The 26014-nt window shown below is 42.4% G+C and overlaps 2 protein-coding genes across 3 annotated transcripts in view; one reads left to right on the forward strand and one right to left on the reverse strand.

The window, feature by feature from the left end:
• The first annotated feature begins 787 nt into the window (after positions 1–787).
• Positions 788–4770, forward strand: sumo3a (small ubiquitin like modifier 3a). Of its 2 annotated transcripts, XM_060918712.1 has the most exons (4): positions 791–942; positions 1957–2085; positions 3224–3295; positions 3904–4770. In XM_060918712.1, exons 1-4 carry the CDS (start codon positions 922–924, stop codon positions 3964–3966), a joined length of 285 nt encoding a protein of 94 aa, XP_060774695.1. In that variant the 5' UTR covers positions 791–921; the 3' UTR covers positions 3967–4770. The 2 variants fall into 2 exon arrangements, with proteins under 2 accessions (XP_060774696.1, XP_060774695.1); XM_060918713.1 differs by lacking the exon at positions 3224–3295 and having other exon boundaries at positions 788–942.
• Positions 4771–4880: 110 nt separating this feature from the next.
• Positions 4881–26014, reverse strand: part of abcc6a (ATP-binding cassette, sub-family C (CFTR/MRP), member 6a) — a 51059-nt gene continuing 29925 nt past the window's right edge. Inside the window, exons 10-31 of the mRNA XM_060918710.1 lie at positions 21749–21910; positions 21553–21645; positions 20456–20659; positions 20218–20364; positions 20042–20129; positions 17450–17519; positions 15757–15883; positions 15468–15644; positions 14471–14638; positions 14022–14205; positions 13727–13808; positions 12918–13029; positions 12565–12772; positions 11713–12023; positions 11398–11597; positions 10071–10197; positions 9678–9779; positions 8781–8927; positions 6901–7059; positions 6551–6717; positions 6191–6385; positions 4881–6049 (exon numbers count right to left, since the gene is read on the reverse strand). Of these exons, the coding sequence (XP_060774693.1) occupies positions 5941–6049; positions 6191–6385; positions 6551–6717; positions 6901–7059; positions 8781–8927; positions 9678–9779; positions 10071–10197; positions 11398–11597; positions 11713–12023; positions 12565–12772; positions 12918–13029; positions 13727–13808; positions 14022–14205; positions 14471–14638; positions 15468–15644; positions 15757–15883; positions 17450–17519; positions 20042–20129; positions 20218–20364; positions 20456–20659; positions 21553–21645; positions 21749–21910 (3339 nt within the window). The 3' untranslated portion in view covers positions 4881–5940. The remainder of the gene's footprint in view (positions 6050–6190; positions 6386–6550; positions 6718–6900; positions 7060–8780; positions 8928–9677; positions 9780–10070; positions 10198–11397; positions 11598–11712; positions 12024–12564; positions 12773–12917; positions 13030–13726; positions 13809–14021; positions 14206–14470; positions 14639–15467; positions 15645–15756; positions 15884–17449; positions 17520–20041; positions 20130–20217; positions 20365–20455; positions 20660–21552; positions 21646–21748; positions 21911–26014) is intronic.

Here is a 26014-nt window from a genome sequence, read left to right on the forward strand (position 1 = left end):
GACCCTGTAGGACAGGATAAGCGGCTACAGATGATGGATGGATGGATCGACTTTAAGGGCTTTTATGTATAAAAGAAACTCTTTATATTAAAAAAAAGCCTCGGTGTCACCTTCATACACTTTAATTCGTGTATATAAAATTCCCCAGGAATCAGAAAACTATTAAATAGAAAATCATCTTTGCTCTTGTCTTTTGCAAAAAACAAACAAACATAAAACATGTAAAATGCATAACATGTTCAAAATGGCTGCCAAATTTCAAACGCAAAAGTCCACTTCCTCTTAAACACACACCTCTACCAATAGTCCCGCCCACTGAGTTTGATTGACAGCAGCATCTCTGCCAATTAGAAACGCAAACTCGAACAGGATTTTGAAGTGTTTTTTTTTTTTGCACAGTTTTTACACAGAGATTAAATATAACTGTTTTTCCAGTATGCATTTATAACGTCAAAATGACTTTATTTTTGTATTTTAACCACCATTTTCTATACAGACAGGTTGTGAAATTAAAATCTAATTCACACCAATTTTACAGCACTCACGAAGGGAAACAAACACACGCCTGAAAATACAGGAACATTTCAGAACTAGAATTAAATTTCTGGAAGGTTTTATAGACATCTGGAGGGAAATGAAATGAACTCCATGTTGTTCTTCTCCTGGCCTCAATGTAATACGGGGCGGGGCTTGTTTTGCGCGTGCCCGGTCGGTGTGTTTGAATCAGACTCAGGAGAGAGGGGGAGGAAGCGCGCACTAGTTACGCGCGCTCCCGCGAGGTTCGGGTCATGTGACCCAGCGCCGTCCAATCACATCCGGAGGAGGTAAAGAGAGTGGCGCGTGCTCGCGGTGCTTAGAGAGGACAGGCAGTTTGTTAAGAGCGCATCTTGTGTAAATTAAACAATTTGTGTTTTTGCAAAAATGTCCGAGGATAAGCCCAAGGTGAGTTCTGCATCTTTAGTTTAAATAATGGAGGGTTTTGCGAGCTGTAGGATGTTTTTATTGTGTGGGTTTTGTGCGCAGCCTCGCTGTAGATGGCAGATTGCGCATTTTGTGCGGGAGGAATGGACGCCGGCGTGCAATCATTGTATTTCCTACCGCGTTGTCTCACTTTTGGGTTCAATCTTTGTGTTTGTTATGCTTTTTAAAACATGACCCAGTGTGAGATGACTTTAAAGCGACTTTCATTTAAAAAAAAAAAGCTGTGCTGTTTGGTTCTGGCGCGATTTCCCTCCCCTTTTTCCTTTGCGGGTTTTTTCCTTTGTGAAAGCGAAGTGGCGCTTTTCGACCACGTTACGCAAGTGGCGTAAAAAAAAAAATGCCGCAAGCACAAGAGCGCGATTGGGTGCGCGATAACAAGCCCAGAATCGATGGATTTTAATAAGGTGGAGTTTAACGTCTTATCGAGTGTCTTGACTAAATCTGAATATCCGCTTGAACCCGCAATCATGAACTCGTATTCGCGTTTGTTTTTACAATTCCAGCGGTCGCTTTTTCCTGCGCCAGACAGGGTGCGAAAATGGCGCAGCGTACACTACGCAAACAGCGCATCGCTTCAACAAACACTACAATGATGATGATGGATGTCTAATACTGTTTACCGCGATATGCTTTATGATTTTTTTTTTTTTTTTTTGGAATTGTTTTTATTTTTGCGCACTAATTTACTCACGTAAGCACTTCCAACTTAACCGGAGATGACCTTTTTTTAACGTATCTTACGCAGAAAAATGGTATGCACGAAAAAAAACCCAGCACGCGCATAACGTAAACTAGCATAGCATAACATAACAAAACAATCCTCACAGAAATCAGCAAAATGTTCCTCAGGATGTCAAAAACAGGATGTTTCTTGAACTACCTTCATTGAAAAGCTATTTATGGATTTTTAGACTGTGATATGACTTTATTTAGCGTTTATATTTTGCCTTTTGTGCCTATTTTGTCTTTTTTTAGGAGGGAGTGAAGACAGAGAATGACCACATCAATCTGAAGGTGGCTGGACAGGACGGTTCTGTGGTCCAGTTTAAAATTAAAAGGCACACACCGCTCAACAAGTTAATGAAGGCGTACTGTGAAAGACAGGTGAGTGCCTCACGCATCATTCGTCGCATTCTGTCTCTTGAGTTCACAGAATGAGTTTGTTTCGCTCCTGGTTTGCATCGTTCACCTGGAAGTGTGCGTATACATATAGCGTACTTTTAAAAAAAAGGCATATAATTGGACCGTAACCAGTTTCTAGTGTTAACCTTTTTAAAGGTGTGCAGTATGTACTAATAAGAAACAAACGTACTCTCGAAGGACCGCTTCAGCGACCCGCACCATAACTTTTCCAGAAAGCCTGAACCTGGCAAAGAAAACTGGTGTTAATTTGTCAAAACTCAGCTTTGCATCGAGGAGAAACCTTTATTCGTCACATGCACACTTGAAGCACAGATGCATTTAACCCATCTGAAGCAGTGAGCACGCGCGCACACTCGGAGCAGTGGGCAGCCACACCAGAGCGTCAGGGGTCAGGTACCGTGCTCAAGGCCGCCCCACGTTAATCTAACTACATGTCTTTTGGATTGTGAGGGAAACCCAAGCAGACACAGGGAGAACATGCAAACTCCACACAGAAAGGCCCTCGCTGGGTTCGAACCTGGAACCTTCTTGCCGTGAGGCGACCGTGCTAACCACTACACCATCGTGCCGCCCATCTAATATACACGCTTCCTGCAGGGTGGGTTGGGATTCTACATGTTCTGAGTTGTGCACAAAACAACCACATTTCTGTTCTGTAGATATCAGCCATCACTGACAATCCGAGCTAGTTTTTAACTAGCTAGACGTAACTTGTAGCAACCCAGAATCGGGTAACGAAATGTTAGCTGTAATTAGTTCTGTGAGAATTTTGCGTAGTCTTTCTTCTTCTTTACAACAATACCACTTTGTCGTATGTCCTTCTCCTGCCTGTAAATTTCATCCAGTGTTAGCTAGAGAACTTTCAGTGTACTGTTAGTGCCTGTATATTGTACAAGTTTTACAGAAATTTTTGAAAGGGTTTAATAAACTTTAGTTAGATGTGACGAAAAGCCTAAGTTTCTTCTAGACCTCTCCAAACTTGGTGTTAACCCAATGTGGGTCGCGTGAACACTTTTTTTTTTTTTTTTTTTTTTTTTTTAATCCGGTAGTTAACATCTGGACTGTTTTTGCACTTACACTGTTCTGCTGTTTCTTGCAGGGATTGTCGATAAGACAGATTAGGTTTAGGTTTGATGGACAGCCGATAAATGAGACGGATACACCAGCACAGGTGAGCTTATAACCCTTATGTATCCCTGCGTTCACAACAAAGCTGGCTTTTTTTTTTTAAAATAAATGTTCTGCTAGAGTGAAACAATATGGATTGAGGTTTTCTGCAACATGATGTGATCAAGCAACAAATCCAAGTGATTCGTTGGCCCAGTGCTACAGCACGTGTGGTCTGATGTTCCTTCAGGTCCTCACTCGCAATATTTGGGTTCCCGTTTACTGGTGTCTTTTTAGAAACTCATGGAATGTGTTTTAGAGCCATTACAAAAACGAAAAAGAAAGCTTGGAAGGGTGTAGAAGATGCTCTGCTTCTCTGCAAACGAAGCTAGCGCCCAACCAAGTGCAACATGTAAATCTAAAATGCATTTTAAACAAAAGTGGCGTGTAAGCTAAACATTTTGGCTGCTTTGTCATTGTGACCTTGTTGCTTGCTTTGTGAAGGTAGAGTAAGGTTTGAGTTGTATGTTAGTGGCTAATAAAGTTTTCCTTGAGGAAATGGGTTCAAACAATCGCTGTTTCTAGCATACCACCCAAGTATTCAGTGCAGCAGCTATTGCTAAACTTGGCACTAAAAATGTCATCTTAAATATTTATTTTCTTGTTTGTCAGTTGGAGATGGAAGACGAGGACACTATCGACGTATTTCAACAACAAACAGGCGGCCATCGCTAAACCCTCTCCTCCAGCAGCGGGGACCTCCCTCGGCTGTTTTATTTGACTCGATCCCCAAAATGTTTAAACTGTGCTGTTTATTTACTCCTTTTTTTTTCCTTCTTTTGTTGATTTGGATGCCCCCTCTAGTTTTCATAGGGTTGGGCTCTCATTCTTTCTTTCCCCCTCCCCCACTCCTAATATTTAAAGATGCGTGAGGTAACATGGCTAAGAGGTGACTTCAAGATGGCTGCCATAAGGTTCAAAATGGCTGCCGGTGTATGAATAGAAGGCCCAAGCCTTGTTTCCTGTCCTGAATAAAGAAGTCCATTCCCATCAGTATGAAATCTGCCAAATTCTGATCTGTTTTTGTCTTCCCCTTTTTCTCTGTCTCATGCAGCTTTAATTCTAGTTTTAGTCCATGTCATGTTTGTTAGCTAAAATGATGCCCATCCGAGTTTATATGGTCCAACTGCAGAGATTAAAGGGAACTCTGGTCTCTTCTTGGACCGAACCTCCAAATATGTCCTGGATAAGTCCAGGTTTTTTATTAAAAATAATAAAATATCCCATAAGTCCTTGTCGTCCCCCCAAAAAAAAAAATCATTCCTCATCTTTCGAAGGCAACAAGTCTGTGCTCTGTCCTGGACGCCTGTCACCCCAAAGAGGAATGGTTTTATTATTAATCCCCCGTACAATCTGGCGTCCATAAGGATTGGGACGGAGTCATTGTCCGTGTGGTCTCATTATTTTTTTTTCTGTACTGATTTGTACATTATTTGTTGTCCTTTACTACTGTACAATAAATATAGTTTGGTACTCAGATTTCTAGCCAGTTCTTTGTCCGTGTCAGTCGAATTTTCAATACTCAAGCAGGTTATTGTCCAAAAAGTTTAATATTTTACATATACAGAAATACATACAAACCAATTTTAGAACTTTCAATACACAAGTGAATGTAAAATGGGACGTATATAAATAAATGCCAAGGCACCTGAACTTTCAACTTTGCAGCGTTTCCTGTTGTAACGTTTTTAAACAACGTCTATTGAATTGAGTTACAGCAACAGGAGCTGTTATAGAAGATATTACATTCAATTTTTTAAAAATTGAAGTGCAAAATTGTTAGTTGAAAAATCAAGTATAATCATTTTCTAGATCATGACTATTAGCAATCATTGAATGGTATCTGGATTTGAGGGTGTTTTTTGGGGGGGTGGAGGAAGAGTCTTCATTGAACTTGTGTATTTTTGATAGAAATAAACAAGCACCACAACATAGTTGGACTTCCAGACCGTGTGTCTCCTCGACGACACCTTAAAAACACTGAGATGGCTTCTGAGTGGGAGAGTCTCAATATAGAGCCACTTTGGAGAACATTTCCTGTGGATGGAGTGTTTGCAGCACTGTCGGTAAACTTGTTTGTCACTCAAGCTTCTACACAAACACTTTGTAGCCCTGTTTGTTCTCTTCATGAAGTGTAAGAGCGAGTGCTTTGCTTCGGTTCACATTTTTGATGTACTGGAAATCTTAAGGTGATTTGGTGTAGCTATGACCAGACACAGTGCCACTTGTCTCTCTTATGTACACTTATTTACACATCATTCCCTCCAGTTTAAGTCTCATCAGTTCATAAGCTGAGCTAAAACAACCAAAGATCTGAGAGATCTCCAGTTCCAAAGGGTGACTACATCCAGTTCTGGTGCTCTTGAGCATGTTGACCTGAGTATGAGTTTTCAGCTTGAATAATACACTACTGTGCCTTTTGTAAAAACAATTTAAAAAATATATATATGCTTGGGATTTCTGAAAATCATTACCCTTATTGTTTTTTTACTGGAGCACCATATTGCTTTAATAGCTTTTCTTTGTTTTTGCATTATGATACTGGCCAACAGGGGGATGCCTCTTGGTGTGATTGATGCTTGAAGTCCACCACAAGGTTGCGCCAACGGGCTACAAAACCAGTTCAGAGCACAGCTTTAGATCACACTGTTACACCAACCCAGCTTCTCTGCACATCCGGTAAAACTGGCCTCTCTGTGCAATCAGGTTAGCGGGGGAGTCCATCTCCATTATGTGCCCTTTGTCCATCACTAGAACCCTGCAAAGGAGCAACATGAAATGACTGGTTTTGCATCTTCTCTACTTCTCTATCTCTAGTCTCAATCAGATGCCCTGGAATGCTTAACAAAAAAAAAAAAAATCAACTAGCACACTTCCTACTCATACTGTGAACTCTTACTTGGTGTAGTCCATGATGGTGTTGAGTCTGTGTGCAATGGTGAGCACTGTGCAGTCCTCAAACTGGCTGCGGATGGTGGACTGGATTAGCGTGTCCATTTCCAGGTCCACTGCTGCTGTGGCTTCATCCAGAACCAGGATCTTTGTCTTCCGGAGAAGAGCCCTCGCCAAACACACTAACTGCCTCTGGCCGAGACTGCAGGACAAGAAGATAGCGATCATCTAAAAATCATACAGTATATCCACCAACGGCCAACAGAGATACAGATACATTAGCAAAATGGTATGGAATGGTATTGTAGATACAGTTTTTAGCATCAGATCATTGTTAGATGGTGTTGAACAAGCTCGATGTTCTCACCTAAGGTTTTCTCCTCCTTCTGAGCACTCGTAATTAAGTTTATCAGGCAGCCCGGAGACAAAGTGCTTCAGATGCGCCAGTTCTAACGCATTCCACACTTCTTCATCGGAATAGGCGTCGAATGGATCCAGGTTCATACGCAAGGATCCGGAAAACAGCACTGGATCCTGTAGGAACGTGTGAGAGAACCAAGCAGAGGAGTCTTTTAAGAGCCTTTCAAATAGAATGCTAATCGCCAAAGCTAATTTCATATCTCACTGGTTATACTTTGATTAAAATTGCACTAGGTATGTGGTGGTGGGTTTTTTGTTTGTTTGTTTTTGTTGTTTTTTTTATTGCAAGATTCTCACCTGAGGAATGATAGTAATGCGGGATCTCAGGTCATGGAGTCCAAGCTTAGCAATGTTCACTCCGTCTATGTAAATCTCTCCTTTCGCTGCTTCCAAGATACGGAAAATTCCCAGGGCCAGTGATGACTTCCCTGCACCGGTCCTTCCCACAATGCCAATCTGAAAGCATGACAGTGCAATTCAATGATTAAAAAATGGCATGATGTACAGTGGTGCTTGAAAGTTTGTGAACCCTTTAGAATTTTCTATATTTCTGCATAAATATGACCTAAAACATCAGATTTTCACACAAGTCCTAAAAGTAGATAAAGAGAACCCAGTTAAACAAATGAGACAAAAATATTATACTTGGTCATTTATTTATTGAGGAAAATGATCCAATATTACATATCTGTGAGTGGCAAAAGTATGTGAACCTCTAGGATTAGCAGTTAATTTGAAGGTGAAATTAGAGTCAGGTGTTTTCAATCAGTGGGATGACAATCAGGTGTGAGTGGGCACCCTGTTTTATTTAAAGAACAGGGATCTATCAAAGTCTGATCTTCACAACACATGTTTCTGGAAGTGTATCATGGCACGAACGAAAGAGATTTCTGAGGACCTCAGAAAAAGCGTTGTTGATGCTCATCAGACTGGAAAAGGTTACAAAACCATCTCTAAAGAGTTTGGACTCCGCCAATCCACAGTCAGACAGATTGTGTACAAATGGAGGAAATTCAAGACCATTGTTACCCTCCCCAGGAGTGGTCGACCAACAAAGATCACTCCAAGAGCAAGGCGTGTAATAGTCAGCAAGGTCACAAAGGACCCCAGGGTAACTTCTAAGCAACTGAAGGCCTCTCTCACATTGGCTAATGTTAATGTTCATGAGTCCACCATCAGGAGAACACTGAACAACAAATGGTGTGCATGGAAGTATTGCAAGGAGAAAGCCACTGCTCTCCAAAAAGAGCATTGCTGCTCATCTGCAGTTTGCTAAAGATCACGTGGACAAGCCAGAAAGCTATTGGAAAAATGTTTTGTGAACAGATGAGACCAAAATAGAACTTTTTGGTTTAAATGAGAAGCGTTATGTTTGGAGAAAGGAAAACACTGCATTCTAGCATAAGACCCTTATCCCATCTGTGAAACATGGTGGTGGTAGTATCATGGTTTGGGCCTGTTTTGCTGCATCTGGGCCAGGACGGCTTGCCATCATTGATGGAACAATGAATTCTGAATTATACCAGTGAATTCTAGAGGAAAATGTCAGGACATCTGTCCATGAACTGAATCTCAAGAGAAGGTGGGTCATGCAGCAAGACAACGACCCTAAGCACACAAGTCGTTCTACCAAAGAATGGTTAAAGAAGAATAAAGTTAATGTTTTGGAATGGCCAAGTCAAAGTCCTGACCTTAATCCAATCGAAATGTTGTGGAAGGACCTGAAATGAGCAGTTCATGTGAGGAAACCCACCAACATCCCAGAGTTTAAGCCGTTCTGTACAGAGGAACGGGCTAAAATTCCTCCAAGCCGGTGTGCAGGACTGATCAACAGTTACCGGAAGCGTTTAGTTGCAGTTATTGCTGCACAAGGGGGTCACACCAGATACTGAAAGCAAAGGTTCACATACTTTTGCCACTCACAGATGTGTAATATTGGATCATTTTCCTCAATAAATACATGACCAAGTGTAATATTTTTGTCTCATTTGTTTAACTGGGTTCTCTTTATCTACTTTTATGACTTGTGTGAAAATCTGATGATGTTTTAGGTCATATTTATGCAGAAATATAGAAAATTCTAAAGGGTTCACAAACTTTCAAGCACCACTGTAAATGAGGCATTAATAAATTCAGCAATATTTTGGTAAGTATGATGAATTAGCAATCTATTTTACCTTCTCTCTTTCTTGGATATGTAGTGATATCCCTTTCAAAGCAAACTCGAGACCTTTACGGTACTGCAGCCCATAATCTTGGAACTCTATGGTTCCTGTTTGGGGCCAAGCAAGTGGTAGTGACATGTCTTCTGAGCTCCATGCAGCCTGCAAATAGAAAATATAAAATGTTTTTCTCTTCATATGTTTTTGGACATGTATGTTTTCAAAATCTGCTTTAATTTTAGACCAGAGGTTGTTTGTATTCATCCATCCATCCATTATCCATAACTGCTTATCCTGTGCAGGGGTTGCAGGCAAGCTGGAGCCTATCCCAGCTGACTATGGGTGAGAAGTGGGGTACACCCTGGACAAGTTGCCAAATCATCGCAGGGTGTATTCATTTATTAAATGATAAAATGATTTTAATTAATATATACCTGTGATTTGCCACCTGATAGAGCTACTGTTATTTAAAAAAAGCCTTGACTCAGAATTGAGAATTCAATATCACTGTGGTATAGAACTGTATGACCATAAGTTGGCCTAGTGGTTAGCGTGTCTGCCTCGAGATCGCGAGTTCTACTCACGGTCAGGTCATACCAAAGACCATCGTAAAAATGGTGCCGTCTGTCAAGGCACGCTGCAATACAGATGCAAGTGAGGAGTCAAACTCTCAAAGTTACCAGAGGACTAGCCCCCCACTGTAACCCTAGCTGTATAGATGAGAGGCAGAGGGCTATGGAAATGGAGGTCGGCACCACCCAATGCGCCTTAACGGCCTGGTTAGTACTGGGACAGAAGACTGCCTGGGAAGACCAGGGTATGGCATGGGAGGGACTTTAGACTTTTAGATAGAACTGTATAGCTACTGTAAATACACAGAGGAACTGGCTCACATTCTCCCTCTTTATTTACCTCTTTGGGCGTGTCTGTGTACTCTTTGACTCTCTCAACTGACACAATGTTGTTCTCCACATCCGTCCATGAACGCACAATCCAACTGAGGATGCCTGTGACCTGAAACATAAACAAATAAAGCTTAGTCCAAATCCGTGCAGGAGTTTTGGGATCTAAATAAGCCTAGACTAAAGCTTTCGGTTTCCTTGTCAGCTCAAAAGTCCCACAAACGAAGCCCTAGTCTATCAGGTGGTGCTTTTGCAAGATGGTAGGATTCTCTTTGAGGTTAGACAGCATATAAGACAGGACATTGCAAAAGCGGAAAGAAGATGAGAAAGATCGGAGGACACTCCAGGAGATCAATTTGGGATCCCGTGGTTGGGATTGCAAATGTTTGGTAATAACTCTCACCTGCAGGGAGTGAGACACCGCCAGGCCGACAATCCCAGGACTCAGAGTGTCTTTGCCTATCACAGAGAGAATGGCAGCAGCAAGAACAACACCATTACCCAGGAACTCCAGGTTCACGGCCAGCCACCTGCAGAGGAGCCAATAAACACGTCAGTTCCACAGACCCCACAGGGCTTTTTTACAAGCCTGGTTTGCATGAACGTAACGTTAACATCAGTGACGCTGGTAAAGAAAGGGCATAAGGAACTCCAGTTTTTTAACACTGTTGACCTGTACAAGATCTCTGTGGGGTTTTCTGAAACTGGTTTCAAATGTCTATGTGTGACGCCTGCAAACAAATGGCAGCCTTTGCTTTCATAGGCCACTTTGTTATTCCATACTGCTACCTTGGCATTTCTTAACATCACTGTAACCTTAGAAGGTCATGCTGCTGGTGAGAGCAAGAGCACAGCATAGGAAGGAAATGTGTATAGCATTTGTATATATCACTCCAGAGGAAGTAGATACATTTGAGACAGGATGCAGTCCAAGGATAGCATTTCAGGGTCAAGAGTCAGTGGCTCAACAGTGGTTCTCTTGCAGTCTCTTCCAATTACTAGTTAACCGCTCATTTGTATCCAAAGACTTTTTTGTAACCAAATTAGGGCCGAATCCATTCCAAGAATACATCAGAGCTGCAGAAGGTTAATGACTTTGTTAAAGAGACCAACAGTGGAAACTCCAAGGTTGTTTTCACACTTGTGGGTTTTCCAGACTCTGGGCCATTTGCCCTAAGAGTTCAGTACAAGGGTGAAAGCTGTTTTCAAGCCTGGGAGCTGTCTAGAGAACCAGTTCTTGGTCCTCAGTTGGTATTCTGGGGCATTAACCAAACCATAGTGCAGTCTGCAAAAGGTATGGAAGCTATCTGTTTTCAGCACTACATGCCCAGTAGCGTGATCAGCTCAACTTGTTACATGGATGAACTTTGTGCCTACCATTTTGCAAATCTGTATGCAGGAACATAGTATGGAATGGACAATCATTGGTGCTGTTCTTCAAAGGGAAAGCAAACCTGCGATTATGAGCCCCTCCCACAAACAAACTCAGAATCGGTCTTGGATGTAGACTCGTATATTTGGGCCAAGTTTGAAAACGCCTAAGATGTAAACCTTTATAACCTTCTGATCATTATGACTAAACTTTAGCTACTAAGCAACTTCTGACCATCAAATAAATAAGGGCAGATAAATAGTTGAACGCAATAGTTACAGATCATGTTTTCCCAGAAGCCAAACAGATAAATGCTGGCATATCTAAGGAACCATCTTTGTATAGCGGGGTGTCTTACCTTGTTGCTACAAAGCGGGGGAAGTAGGCAGTCTGGTTGTGATCCACCCTCTGATTGGCCTGCAGAATGAAGTGTGGTTGCTCATCAAATGCCCGGATCACACTGGCGCCTTGTACTGTCTCATTAAAGTGGGTGTAGATGGGAGAGCGGCTCACTGACTCCAAACGCCTAAGCTGGCAGGATGTGGCCACGTAGAAACTCTTCATTGAGCAAACGAGAAAAATTAAAAAAAAGCCAAAACCCAGTCAAAAGAATCCAACATTATCCATGGTAAAAAAAAATCCATTCTGAACAGCACAATCTGTTTTTGTTTACCTGCACAAAGGCGTAGAGCAGTGCCAGAGGAAGAATGATGACTGCAGCGAAAGGTGTAGCAAGCAGCACTATGATGCACACCTCCATCAGCTTGAAGACATAACCCAACATCATCTTAAGGCCATCAGGTATCATGCAGTCGATGGCATCGATTTCCTTGGCGAAGCGATTTAGCAGATTGCCGCTAGGCGTGGACTCGAAGAAGGACATGGGTGAGTGGAGCACGTTCTTCAGCAGGTCCAGGTGTAACTGACGAGACGCGATGATTCCCCCGATAGAGATGGCCACTGTGGTGCCAAAAATGGCTATGCCTGAAATAAAAAAACTGTTTTGTTTTTTGACATGGCAAAACATGAAGGATATAAAGTAACAAGGCTGGATTTGTGGGTTAGCAAGCTAAGTTCAAGCTGATAGTCCAGTTGAATAAAGGTATTTGTAGTTTAGGAAACAGGACTTGTGTTAAATTCTCAAAGATGATTCACCACTCGGGGCGGCACGGTGGTGTAGTGGTTAGCACTGTTGCCTCACAGCAAGAAGGTTCTGGGTTCGAGTCCAGTGACCGACGAGGGCCTTTCTGTGTGGAGTTTGCATGTTCTCCCCGTGTCTGTGTGGGTTTCCTCCGGGTGCTCCGGTTTCCCCCACAGTCCAAAGACATGCAGGTTAGGTTAATTGGTGGCTCTAAGTTGACTGTAGGTGTGAATGGTTGTCTTTGTGGCTACAGATAATGGATGGACGGATTCATCACTCATCTGAATACCAATAAAGCCCACTGGTTTCACTGTTTGACTGACTACAAGTAGTGAAATACTTGGAATTGTGCATAGGACTAGGCAGGATCCACTTATCAATTACCTTGTGCAAACCCAAGAGCTCCGTAGACTCCCAGCTTCATGTCAGTATTGAGCTGTGTACCATTGATGATGGGCTCATCAGCCCACATGCTGAGCCAGTAGTTGTATGCCAGAGAAGCGCCCTGCTGAAAGGCGTACAGGAAGAGGATTGGCACAATCAGAGCCAAGCCAATGGTGCGGAAGTACTCGACATACATCTCCAGTTTCACCTGGGAAGGTAGATGGAGACGGAGGTCTGAGCAACACCCATAAAATAAGACTGAATACAGCAACACAGCATTGTTCCTTGGTTATCTTGCTGAAAGACGAAAGTCTTAACTGTAATTTTATCCTTCGGCTACATGACAAACTCACCCTGCCAATCCGAGCCTTGTCCACTTCAGTCAGTTTCCCCAGGTCTTCAGGAATTTGCTCCTGCTCAATATCAGGGTCTACACTCTGAATAGTGACACTGTTTGTGTCACCACTGAAGCAAAGAGAAGGACGGTTAGTGGATGCAAATAGTTCCATCATGGACAACACATAGTAATGATCTCAAGTAGATCCATTTTTCATCTAAAGAATCCTAATAAATATCTTTCAATGAGATACTAAGGGGGCGGCACAGTGGTGTAGTGGTTAGCGCTGTCGCCTCACAGCAAGAAGGTCCGGGTTCGAGCCCCATGGCCGGCGAGGGCCTTTCTGTGCGGAGTTTGCATGTTCTCCCCGTGTCCGCGTGGGTTTCCTCCGGGTGCTCCGGTTTCCCCCACAGTCCAAAGACATGCAGGTTAGGTTAACTGGTGACTCTAAATTGAGCGTAGGTGTGAATGTGAGTGTGAATGGTTGTCTGTGTCTATGTGTCAGCCCTGTGATGACCTGGCGACTTGTCCAGGGTGTACCCCACCTTTCGCCCGTAGTCAGCTGGGATAGGATCCAGCTTGCCTGCGACCCTGTAGAACAGGATAAAATAAGATGAGATGAGATACTAAGGCAGGGGTTTCCAGGTCCAGCTGCAATGGGCCAATGTGGCAGCATGTTTGGTTCCAACTAATCCAATTCCACATGTTCAATCGGGTAATACTGGCCTTTAATTGACCATTAGATGTGGCACCTGCTTGGTTGGAATGAAAAACCTATAACCCTTTGGAGATAAGACTGGATGATGTTTCTTTGGGTATACTCACCCAATAAGTTGCTCCTGAGAGAGGTCCCTGGAGAACGGCATGAAATCTGTTACGCTGAGCCTTGAGCAGGACTTTCTGGAGCCTGAAACAAAAATACAAGTTCTTATTTGATATCAAAATTAATAGTTGAGTAATTTGACTCGGGTTAAAAGAGACCATCCAACAGGAATGCATCAATACTATTTTACAACTACTCAATACCAGTATTGGTATCGATGCAACCCTACTGTTTAAACATAACAAGGTAAGGTATTTTTGCTTAGTATCCTGGACATATTGGAAGTGTTTGATGTACCTCTCTGTGTAGAGCACTCCTTCCTCTCAGAGCTGGCGAAAGTATGGATGAACTCTGCAAAGGCTCCGTTACGATTCAGCAGCTCCTGATAGGAGCCGCTCTCCGTGATCTCTCCTTCAACCAGCACCAGGATCAGATCGGCCTGGGGCAGGAAGCTTGTCCCATGGGTCACCAGGATGCGAGTCTGCCAAAAGTAAAACAATGTAAACCTTCACAGAAAACTGCGCTGCCAGCCAAGTGTTCCGGGATCATTTTTAGAAGTGTGTTTGAGCATTTTTTGCCTACAGTGTGTTATATCTGACTCTGTGTTAAATCCGATGCATGCATAAAGCTTAAATACTAGCACTCATGTTTACTCAAATATAGTTGTCACATTCATTGGTGTGAAAAAATGGTGTTACTTCAATTCTCTCGTCTAAAGAAAAAAAAAAGAAAGATCTTTCATTCACCTTGTCTCTCAGTACACCCTTGGGTCCGATGACCTTATCAAAGATGTGCTGACCCACATGGGCATCCACAGCAGACAGAGGATCATCCAGCAAATAGATATCAGCTTTCCTGTATACAGCACGAGCCAGACTCACCCTCTGCTTCTGACCTCCGGACAGATTCAAACCCTGCGAACAGCTTCGGAATTTTAAAACACATTCGCAGAAAAATAGTTGTGAAATAAAAAAAAGTTTGCGAGAAGGATGACGCCTTCTTCACAGATAATGTCCTATAAATTCTAATCTTTCTTAACCCATTAGTGGCGAAGTTTCTGCACCTTCTACCCCAATATTCAACATCTTCTCAAGAGTCTTCTGTGGACAGACCTGGTTATGAAGCGCCAATCAGAAGCCACTCAGAACCCCAAGTTCTCAGATTTTATCTCACTTTTTACAGTTCCACAGTCACTCAAGTGGTTTAGTTGTCAAACTGGCTATTTCACTGCAAGGAGCTAGAATTTCCCCAGGTACTATAATATCTTAGAGGTCAAATTGTAGGAGCGGTGCTCTGAAAAGTAAAAATACTGATAGAAATGAGCTCTTACAAGGAAAAGGGTTTCTCAAAGTTTCTTTGGTTTTCAGTTCAGTTGGTCAGGTTCAATGCCCAAACTGATGACCACATCATCAGTTTTTCTTTGGCTAATCAGACACAAGGTACACCACGACTCTTGCTGGAGTGGTTGGGGGTTAGGTGCCTTGCTCAAGGGCACTTAAGTCAATCCTGCTAGTCTGGTGAATCAAACCAGCAACCTTTTGGTCCCAAAGCTGTTTCTCTAACCATTAGGCCATGACTTCCCCCCTCTTTGGTTTATGTCTCTGCAGAACCTTCAAATAGGAATTCAAGTAGAATTCTTTTAATTTAAATAAATAAATAAATAAATAAAAGAACCCTTGAGGAACCTTCAGTGATGAGCAAGTTTAAAAGTTTTCTTCTACGAGCTGAGAAGAAAATGAGCACCTTTTCACCGATCTCAGTGGCGTCTCCTGCTGGCAGGATGTCGAGGTCAGGCAGCAGAGCGCAGGCCTCCACCACACGCTGGTACCAGCTCTTCCTCTTCTCTCTACCAAACAAGATGTTGTCCTGCAATGTAGCATTTTGAATCCAAGCCTGCTGAGGGACGTAAGCCACCGATCCCTATAAAACCATTAAGAGAGTTCAGATAAAGTCTCTAAGATACACCAAGACGTAATCAGAATTTAAAACAAAACAAAAAAACCAACCCGTTTTATAATTCATCGATTGTTACCTTGATAGAAACACTGCCACTTCTCCTCTCCGTCTCTCCGAGCATAGCAGAGAGTAAGGATGACTTCCCGCTGCCAACATGGCCAACAACTGCAACCAGTGCACCACGAGGAACTCTCACACTGATCCTACAAACACCACACCCACCTATATTTACACACTGCTGCTAATTCCATTCGGATAATTCATTCATTAAACTTATACCACAGCACTATGACAGCAGCTCGAGTTTAGGAAGAAGTCTCCAGGGTTGATGTTTTATAACAGTGAAAAGTAAAGCTGTAACTCTTCCATGGCAGAAAAGTCTTCAGGATTGAAGGCTTTGTGGTTTCTCAGCTGCATTTCATCTCATCTCATCTCATTATCTGTAGCCGCTTTATCCTGTTCTACAGGGTCGCAGGCAAGCTGGAGCCTATCCCAGCTGACTACGGGCGAGAGACGGGGTACACATTCTTTATATTATTTATAATTGCAGGAATTCTAAAGAACTTAAGTCCCCTTGTGTCGAACAGAGTTGCGCCCGCATCCAATTACGGCACAAAGACTCAGCACAGTGAAGAAACAAGAGGAATTCTTGAGCATAACAAGCTCTCGGTGAACCCTGGCTTTTGCTGGAGGAGGCAACTGACGAAATGTCTGAACTTTATTCAGGGTTAATCATCTCATCTCATCTCATTATCTCTAGCCGCTTTATCCTTCTACAGGGTCGCAGGCAAGCTGGAGCCTATCCCAGCTGACTACGGGCGAAAGGCGGGGTACACCCTGGACAAGTCGCCAGGTCATCACAGGGCTGACACATAGACACAGACAACCATTCACACTCACATTCACACCTACGCTCAATTTAGAGTCACCAGTTAACCTAACCTGCATGTCTTTGGACTGTGGGGGAAACCGGAGCACCCGGAGGAAACCCACGCGGACACGGGGAGAACATGCAAACTCCGCACAGAAAGGCCCTCGCTGGCCACGGGGCTCGAACCCGGACCTTCTTGCTGTGAGGCGACAGCGCTAACCACTACACCACCTTCTAGTAAACTTCTAGCAGGTTTCATTCATTTGGTTTGATAGCATGCAATATTGTTAGCATATCGCTTATCCTACGTGTATTACATCACTTTACCCAATGGAGAATGAGCGTTGAATATGGTTTACGATATTGCATGGTTGTCAAGATGACATGACGTCACACGTCGGAGACGTAAAACTTCCATGCTAGCGAGGACAATTTGTAAACAAATATGGCCGCCACGTTTGCTTCATTACAAAATATGGACGATTTTGAGAGAATTTTGAAAGAGAAAGACGCGTTGAATACCTGAATGTGTATGTATAATGATAATAATAATGGCTGACTTTTTTTCATGGTACTGTATATCACAGCTACTCATCTTTGACTCGTTCAATATCACGCTAGCTGAATGGAATATATCTGATACACCACTAAACGCCAGCCAATATTATTTAAGTGTAGCTATAAATGGATAAAAATTATGACGTGCTATTGTGTAATAAATAAAATGCTGAACATTTTTGCAAAGTGCTGTGGTATGATAGAAATAGAACACTTCAGGACACGCCGTTATTGGAAAAGAATGAACTTCTGGGTGGTAAAAGTAACTCCACATTATTGACTCCACATTTCATACAACATTATGGCCCTGAGTGTTTTATTCTTTATTCTATCGTCGTACCTTTTCAGACAAGGAGGACCATCTTTAGACCAACTGAAAGTCCCGTTCTCAACCGTGACACCTTGTTCGTCTGAGCGAAAAAACAGAAAGAAAGAAAGAAAGAAAGAAAGAAAGAAAGAAAGAAAGAAAGAAAGAAAGAAAGCGAGGGAAACATGAGCAACAAATCCTCTATAATACACCGTCTGGTGTTTACACATTACACAGTAACAGTTCCCCATATGTGTGTGAAGCAAAGCATACATATGCATGCTGTTCTGGCGTATGGGAACAATTAAGGTGAGAGCAGAGGACTGTCTGTGAAAGTAAAGCTACATCCACACGACAACGGCAACGAGATTTTATTTAAAAAAATATCGCGTCCACATGGGCAACGGATCAGTAAAATATCAGGTACATATGGCAACGCAACGCTTGCTGAAAACGATGCAATACACATGCCACACCTCTACGTGCGCTGTAAGATGGTCCCATCGGAGACACCAGAACAATAGAAGAAGTAGGACGCATGCGCATAAACCCCTTCTTCTACCCGGCGTGAAGCACTCACAGGAACAAGCACACAACAACAAGAAGATGGCTGTGACTACGCGAGGAAATCATGCCTTCTGTGTGTACAAATTAGTTTTATTAGTGTGCATAGTTTTATACAACTTAATTTTCTTATTGTGTGTGAACATTTTGAAAAGCATTTTTATATAATTTATATAACTTTTTATATTGTGTGTGAACATTTTGAAAAGCAGTCTTATCCAATAAAAAAAAAGAAATTCAAGAAATGGTTCAGTTACTTGTTTATTTAAAAGAAAAGTTGTATACAAAAGTGAATGCAATGCAGTGGTTCATACAAAACAGCGAGAGTGCTGCTTGTTCTAGTCATGTGGTTGTGACGTCATCGTAAACAAATCCGTTCTACTCATCCAGACGACTTCACAACGGCGCTGTTGCCAGATTTTTCCACTCTGGAACCCGTTCTCAAAAAATATCGTTTTGGGGCACCCAAAACGCCGGTGCCGTGTGGATGCCAGGCCGAAACGATAAACAATTTTATCAGATTCACCTGAATCCGTTGCCGTGCGGACAGCCTCTATATTTCCTCTATGGCAGCTTGTGGAATCAAAGCGTCTCCTTAATTATGTGCAGTCTAATTAGCATCATCTTCAAAATAGCAGTTTTCATGAGCTGTCTGCAAGTGCGCTGACAGTTTGCGGGGCCAAAATGTGTTTGTGTTTCACAAAAATAGAAGGCTATGTTGAAACCACAGTCTAGCACGGGCTGCTGCTGCATTGCGTCTCTAATTGCTCTCCTCCTCTCTCTCTCGCTCTCTCTCTCGGCCATGAAATTCAGCAGCTGTTGGCAAATTATCATCAACACTGTAAAAAATGATTTGTTGTTTTAACTTAAAAAAGTTAGTGCCCAGGCTGCCTTAAAGTTTTGAGTTCATTGAAATTCACGTAGTAAGTTAAATTGTTGTGAACTTACTACGGTAAGCCCTCAGTATTCGCGGGGGTTAGGGACCGAACATGGCCGCGAATAAGTCAAAATCGTGAATACTTGTAACCCCCCCGTAGTGACGAGCCACTGCCGCAAAAGTCTTCCCTTCCTTTAGCATATCGAGAAGTCCTACCTTCTCCTGCAGTGTCAGTACCTTCTTCTGGCGCTTAGGTTCCTTGGCAGGAGCCTTAGAAGATGCAGAGCGTTTAGGAGCCATTGTAGGGCGTAAAAATTATTCAAAAATACCAAGAACGCACAACACGTGAACAAGTCTGAACTACGGGAACCGCGAGACTGTACTGTACAATGCGCTCATTCATATCAGCCAATGAGCAGCAGCCCGCCATTCAAACTTCAGCCAATAGCGAGCGAGCATTAGGCTCCGAGAATGTAGCAGTGCGGAAACGTTCGCAGTGCGTAAACGTTCGATATGTTCGCCGCAAATGACCGCGAATCGCTGAGATTTCCGCGAATGTATAGGAGATATGTTCTATATAAAATCCCGCAAATATGTGAATTCGCGAATACTGAACCGCGAATAGGCGGGGGTCTACTGTATATTTATTTCAGTGAACTCAAAATTTTAAGGCAGCCCTTGCACTCACTTTTTTGAGTTAAAACAACAAATCATTTTTTACAGTGAATCTGTTGAACGTCTCTTAAGAATGTTATCTCCCAAACTAAAAGCTTTGTGCATATTACATCATCGTAATATAAATATATCTTATTATTCGATCCACATTCACTGGATATGAGCAATCGTGCTCTCTGATTGGCTACTCTACTACAAGGATATCAGCTCATATACCGTGAGTAGAGAAAAACAAAATGGCGGAGCGTGTTGCTGAACCAACCGAGGATGAAATAAAAACTACTCGAAAACAAAACCTCTAAAAAATAGCAACAAAATTGTTTTGTCGGACGTTTTGTGTAACGTTTTTATTTATCGAATTTGCAAAAAAAATGCTCCATTTCTCGAAATCCAGTGAATGTGGATAGAATAAAACAGTCGTCCCAATCAACGTCAGCATACACGTCGGCTATCAGCTCATGGACGACTTGATTTCGTGGAACAACTGTTAATTGTATTGTACAACTCACCCGACTTAAAGGCATCTCTGGACACATTGTCTGGCTTTAGCTCTTCTTGGCACAAATACTTCCCCAGACGCTTGAGCGAAACAACAGCCTGCGATATAAAAGACGACACTTCAGAAGATAAAGATCTGATATAAAAAGTGTGGAATAGAAGATCCGGACACTAGGGACGGTCGTACCTGCATGGTGGTGCTCATGGCAAAAGGAAGTTGGCTCAGAGGAGTCTTTAGGATGTTGATGAGTGCCATGGAGACAAAAATCTTCTGAGCGTCCAAGACATTCTTTTCATCTATGAGTACGTACACACCAAACATGGCAAAGGCGATCTGAACATGGAAAGGGGAAAAAAACCGCTCAGTTATGCTGAGTGACGGCTGCAAAATGGTGGATGCAAAAGTTATTATCTCTGCTACACACCAGGAAGGACGAAGAGTTGAATGAAGCGATGGAGATGGAGTAAAGGATTTGGGACTTCTTCAAGGCTTGAAGCTCTTTTTCTCTGTAACCCAAGACCTGCTCGAGGAAAGCCTTTTCCCAAGCATAGAACTTCAGGATCTTTATGCCGTTCAGGATTTCGTTCATGAGCTTGATTCGGCCGTCCATGAACTTCATCTGGATCTCCTGTAATTTCAGAAATGAAATATGGACCACTCAGGATGGTTGGGCATTCCAGCGCTAAGATAATGTTCCAAGTTACAGTCTGAGTCTTTATAGAGAAAGTCAGTGGGAATGATGGGAATGATGAACGTGGAAAAAAGTTCCGGTCATTAAGTCAAAGAAAGTATTGGGTTTGGTTTTACAACATTCCCTGCTTTTTATATAAATACAGTATATATATATATATCTCAATTATCATGAGCGAACCTACAGTTATGACGTGATATTTCTAGAAATCTGGGTCAGCCAGTGTCTCGCAACTCAGAAGGTCCAGACATAGACATGGGCCAAGGTTACAACCAAAGTTCTACGACTTCCAATTTGTCAGAGGGAGCGAGCATCTGCTGTTTTCAAAAAGGAGGAATAAAATATTGCCACTTTTTGCACTGTGGTTGTCTCCCGTCTAAGGAGATGTAGAAACATCAAAGGAATGAGGAGCTTGAATCCAAGCCACACACCCACACTCCGCTCTGTGCTCGCTGGGCTATCTGAACCAGCTGTGGAGCTTGAACACTGACCCTTTGTGAAGTCCAGGATTATGGTTTAGAGACGTGAAATTAGTTCAAGTAAGTGTGCACTTTGTTTTGTCTTTCAATCACCTGAGCACAGCTGGTCCTCGAGGATAGACCCTGGTACCAAAAGTGTGAGAGTGTGTGATTTATTAAAGTTTTTGGCGCAGTTACTAGCAGACAACGGCTTGAGCCGCAACTATTTATTGCTGACCGTGTTATATAAACATTTAACTCGTTTAAATATCCTGAAACCGCAGTCCTTCCTTTTTTGACCTGTTTACCCAAAAGACTTTATTTTATTTTATTTCATTTCATTTAATCCGTCCAGCGTCTGTCCTACAGCACCTGCAGTTTGCTTCTCTTCTTGGCGATGAATCCGTTCAGAGGGAAGATGAGAAAGACGGTGGTGATGCCAGCCAGAGCAGATGGTCCCAGGTGCTGATTCAGGAACAGCGCAAGAAATTAAGGTTCATGATTACAAAGCTAGATCAGAAATGATAACACATTTGTGGTGGAAATAAAAACCTCCCGAGAAGCTCACCTGCCAGAGAAAGAAGAGGCAGAGGGCGATCTCGATGGGAGCGAGCCACACAGCGTTGAAGTACACGACAAAATCCATGAGCTTTTGGGTGTCAGCCGAGACCAGATTCACGAGCTCTCCGACCGTACACGTCCTCCGTGCTGCATTGTTTATCACCAGAGCCTACAGAGGAGACGACAGACAGAAATACGATCACTCAGGAACCCTGATGCGACATGGGTCAGAAGTTTATCGTACGGTATCATGACCTGAGGATTAAAATGCTCATTCTAATATGTTAGTGTTTTTATCGTAACAACTAACTTCAACAACAGCTATGACTGATGCTTCACAAAATCTAAACCTGATTTTAAAAATGCGTTGTTATTTTTGGAAGGAGTCTGCGCTTTGTAATGTGTAATGTGTAAAGGTCAGTAGGTTTTCCGCCACAGGAAAGTCTTCAGGATTGAAGACCGTTTCAGAGGACAGTAACATAGCAAGCTACGTTTTTTTTTGTTTTTGTTTTTGTAAATTAACTTCAAGAGAGGAAAAAAATAGATTATGGTGAGGGAACGACTGTTTCTAGAGGCTAAAACGTAACTGTCAACATAAATTAACTCATTTCGAAGATGTTCCACAATGTAACTATAAATGGTTAAGAGTGCAAAGTGTCATCCCTTTGTTCAAATCTGTAAATTTAAAATTGTGCTCATTGGCAAATCAATCATTGTGATATAAGAGGAATAAAACACTTCCCGATTTGCTGGTATTCTTCGTTTGCACATGACGTCATACAGTGGATATAAAAAGTCTACACACCCCGTTAAAATGATGGGTTTTTCTGACGTAAAAAAAATGAGACCACGATAAATAATTTCAAAACTTTTCCCACCTTTAATGTGACCTATAACCTGTACAAGTCAATTAAAAAACAAACAAATCTGTTAGGGGGAAAAACGTAAAAAATAAAAAAAGTACACTAAGCTGGTTGCATAAGTGTGCACACCCTTAAACTAATACTTTGCTGAAGCACCTTTTGATTTAATTACAGCATTCAGTCTTTTTGGGTTCACGCCTGCCGTCAATTAAAATGACTCTGATTAACCCCGAGGCGGCACGGTGGTGTAGTGGTTAGCGCTGTCGCCTCACAGCAAGAAGGTCCGGGTTCGAGCCCCGTAGCCGGCGAGGGCCTTTCTGTGCAGAGTTTGCATGTTCTCCCCGTGTCCGCGTGGGTTTCCTCCGGGTGCTCCGGTTTCCCCCACAGTCCAAAGACATGCAGGTTAGGTTAACTGGTGACTCTAAATTGAGCGTAGGTGTGAATGTGAGTGTGAATGGTTGTCTGTGTCTATGTGTCAGCCCTGTGATGACCTGGCGACTTGTCCAGGGTGTACCCCGCCTTTCGCCCGTAGTCAGCCGGGATAGGCTCCAGCTTGCCTGCGACCCTGTAGAACAGGATAAAGCAGCTAGAGATGATGAGATGAGATGAGATGAGATGAGATGAGATGATTAACCCCGAATAAAGTTCAGACATTTCCTCAGTTGCCTCCTCCAGCAAAAGCCAGGGTTCACCGAGAGCTTGTTATGCTCAAGAATTCCTCTTGTTTCTTCGCTGTGCTGAGTCTTTGTGCCGTAATTGGATGCGGGCGCAACTCTATTCGACACAAGGGGACTTATAAGTTCTTTAGAATTCCTGCAATTATAAATAATCAAGGAGAAAAAACAAGCGTAGACGTCACTGGCTGTCCAACACAAACCGGGCTGATCTAAGCGATGAGAAAGCAAAAACCACACGAGTCTGCAGTGAACATTTTATCAATGGTAAGTGCTACGAACTAGTTATTAAGGAAAGATCGCAACATATAAGAAACATTGGATCGTTCAATAGCCTGGTCGTGCAGAAACTCGCCACTGTCAAACATGACAAAGCCGTGATCGTTGAGCACATGATCCGACAATCAAAGGCTTCTACGATTATTTCATTTTAAAAATGTTTCGATGCTGCTGCTTTTATTTGCTTTTTCTTTCCAGCTGAGCTCTACAATTTTACAGATCCAGAATGGGCCTCAACACAAAATACGGGCCACAGCAAAATCAAAGATGGTACTAAAGTGGTAGCTCGAAATGCGAGGCTTACAGAGCACAGAAAGAAATGCAAAATTATTGAAAAATCTTCCCAAACGATCAGAGTCAATCGAACAAGATTCATGTCAAACACTGCAGCCTCCTCGCCTCGCCCAGTGAGTGCTCTTTTACAACCCTGATTCCAAAAAAGTTGGGACAAAGTACAAATTGTAAATAAAAATGGAATGCAATAATTTACAAATCTCAAAAACTGATATTGCATTCACAATAGAACACAGACAACATATCAAATGTCGAAAGTGAGACATTTTGAAATTTCATGCCAAATATTGGCTCATTTGAAATTTCATGACAGCAACACATCTCAAAAAAGTTGGGACAGGGGCAATAAGAGGCTGGAAAAGTTAAAGGTACAAAAAAGAAACAGCTGGAGGACCAAATTGCAACTCATTAGGTCAATTGGCAATAGGTCATTAACATGACTGGGTATAAAAAGAGCATCTTGGAGTGGCAGCGGCTCTCAGAAGTAAAGATGGGAAGAGGATCACCAATCCCCCTAATTCTGCACCGAAAAATAGTGGAGCAATATCAGAAAGGAGTTTGACAGTGTAAAATTGCAAAGAGTTTGAACATATCATCATCTACAGTGCATAATATCATCAAAAGATTCAGAGAATCTGGAAGAATCTCTGTGCGTAAGGATCAAGGCCAGAAAACCATACTGGGTGCCCGTGATCTTCGGGCCCTTAGACGGCACTGCATCACATACAGGCATGCTTCTGTATTGGAAATCACAAAATGGGCTCAGGAATATTTCCAGAGAACATTATCTGTGAACACAATTCACCGTGCCATCCGCCGTTGCCAGCTAAAACTCTATAGCTCAAATAAGAAGCCGTATCTAAACACGATCCAGAAGCGCAGACGTCTTCTCTGGGCCAAGGCTCATTTAAAATGGACTGTGGCAAAGTGGAAAACTGTTCTGTGGTCAGACGAATCAAAATTTGAAGTTCTTTATGGAAATCAGGGACGCCGTGTCATTCGGACTAAAGAGGAGAAGGACGACCCAAGTTGTTATCGGCGCTCAGTTCAGAAGCCTGCATCTCTGATGAATGCCAAACCACATACTGCATCAATTACAGCATCATGGCTGCGTAGAAGAAGGGTCCGGGTACTGAACTGGCCAGCCTGCAGTCCAGATCTTTCACCCATAGAAAACATTTGGCGCATCATAAAACAGAAGATACGACAAAAAAGACCTAAGACAGTCGAGCAACTAGAATCCTACATTAGACAAGAATGGGTTAACATTCCTATCCCTAAACTTGAGCAACTTGTCTCCTCAGTCCCCAGACGTTTACAGACTGTTGTAAAGAGAAAAGGGGATGTCTCACAGTGGGAAACATGGCCTTGTCCCAACTTTTTTGAGACGTGTTGTCATGAAATTTAAAATCACCTAATTTTTCTCTTTAAATGATACATTTTCTCAGTTTAAACATTTGATATGTCATCTATGTTCTATTCTGAATAAAATATGGAATTTTGAAACTTCTACATCATTGCATTCCGTTTTTATTTACAATTTGTACTTTGTCCCAACTTTTTTGGAATCGGGGTTGTAGAACTAAGTATGTTATATCGTGTGTGTTTTCAGTTGCAAAGTGTTCACCCAGCCAGAGACGTAAAAATTATAAGCCTCCATTGATTTACAGTATAGGCTTGGTACCTTTACTTGGAAAGGCCATCCAGTGAGTTAAAATAAGTCGAATAAGTTAGTAACGTTATCACTTGGAACGCTGTTTACAGACGCCATATTGTTTGATTGTATATCCTCTAACATGGCGGTGGTCAATGATGCAAGCAGTTTTGGTCATGTGGTTGCAAACAAAGAATAGGAAACTGATCCACTTCAGGTTGGGTTGGCTTCACGTCAGGCCTCGTCAGGGATTATTTTCCTATAACAGCACGCCTTGTTGTGTTTTATTTCGTACCTATCAGTTATTAGTTCCTCTCCCAGATGCTGTCGTGTATACTGTGGAGTATAATTGTGTTCTATCACATCAACAGCAGGGTTAAATCTCAGTCAGTGTAATTGTTAACTCTATTTATGATGTTAAATTTACAGGTAAGATCTTGTCAAAAATGGCTGCTTTACAAATTGCTCCAACTATTTTTTGCTACAACAAACAGCTTTCACTTAGAGCA

The sequence above is a fragment of the Neoarius graeffei genome, chromosome 4 (genome assembly GCF_027579695.1).
Source record: "Neoarius graeffei isolate fNeoGra1 chromosome 4, fNeoGra1.pri, whole genome shotgun sequence".
Classification (NCBI taxonomy): Eukaryota; Metazoa; Chordata; class Actinopteri; order Siluriformes; family Ariidae; genus Neoarius; species Neoarius graeffei.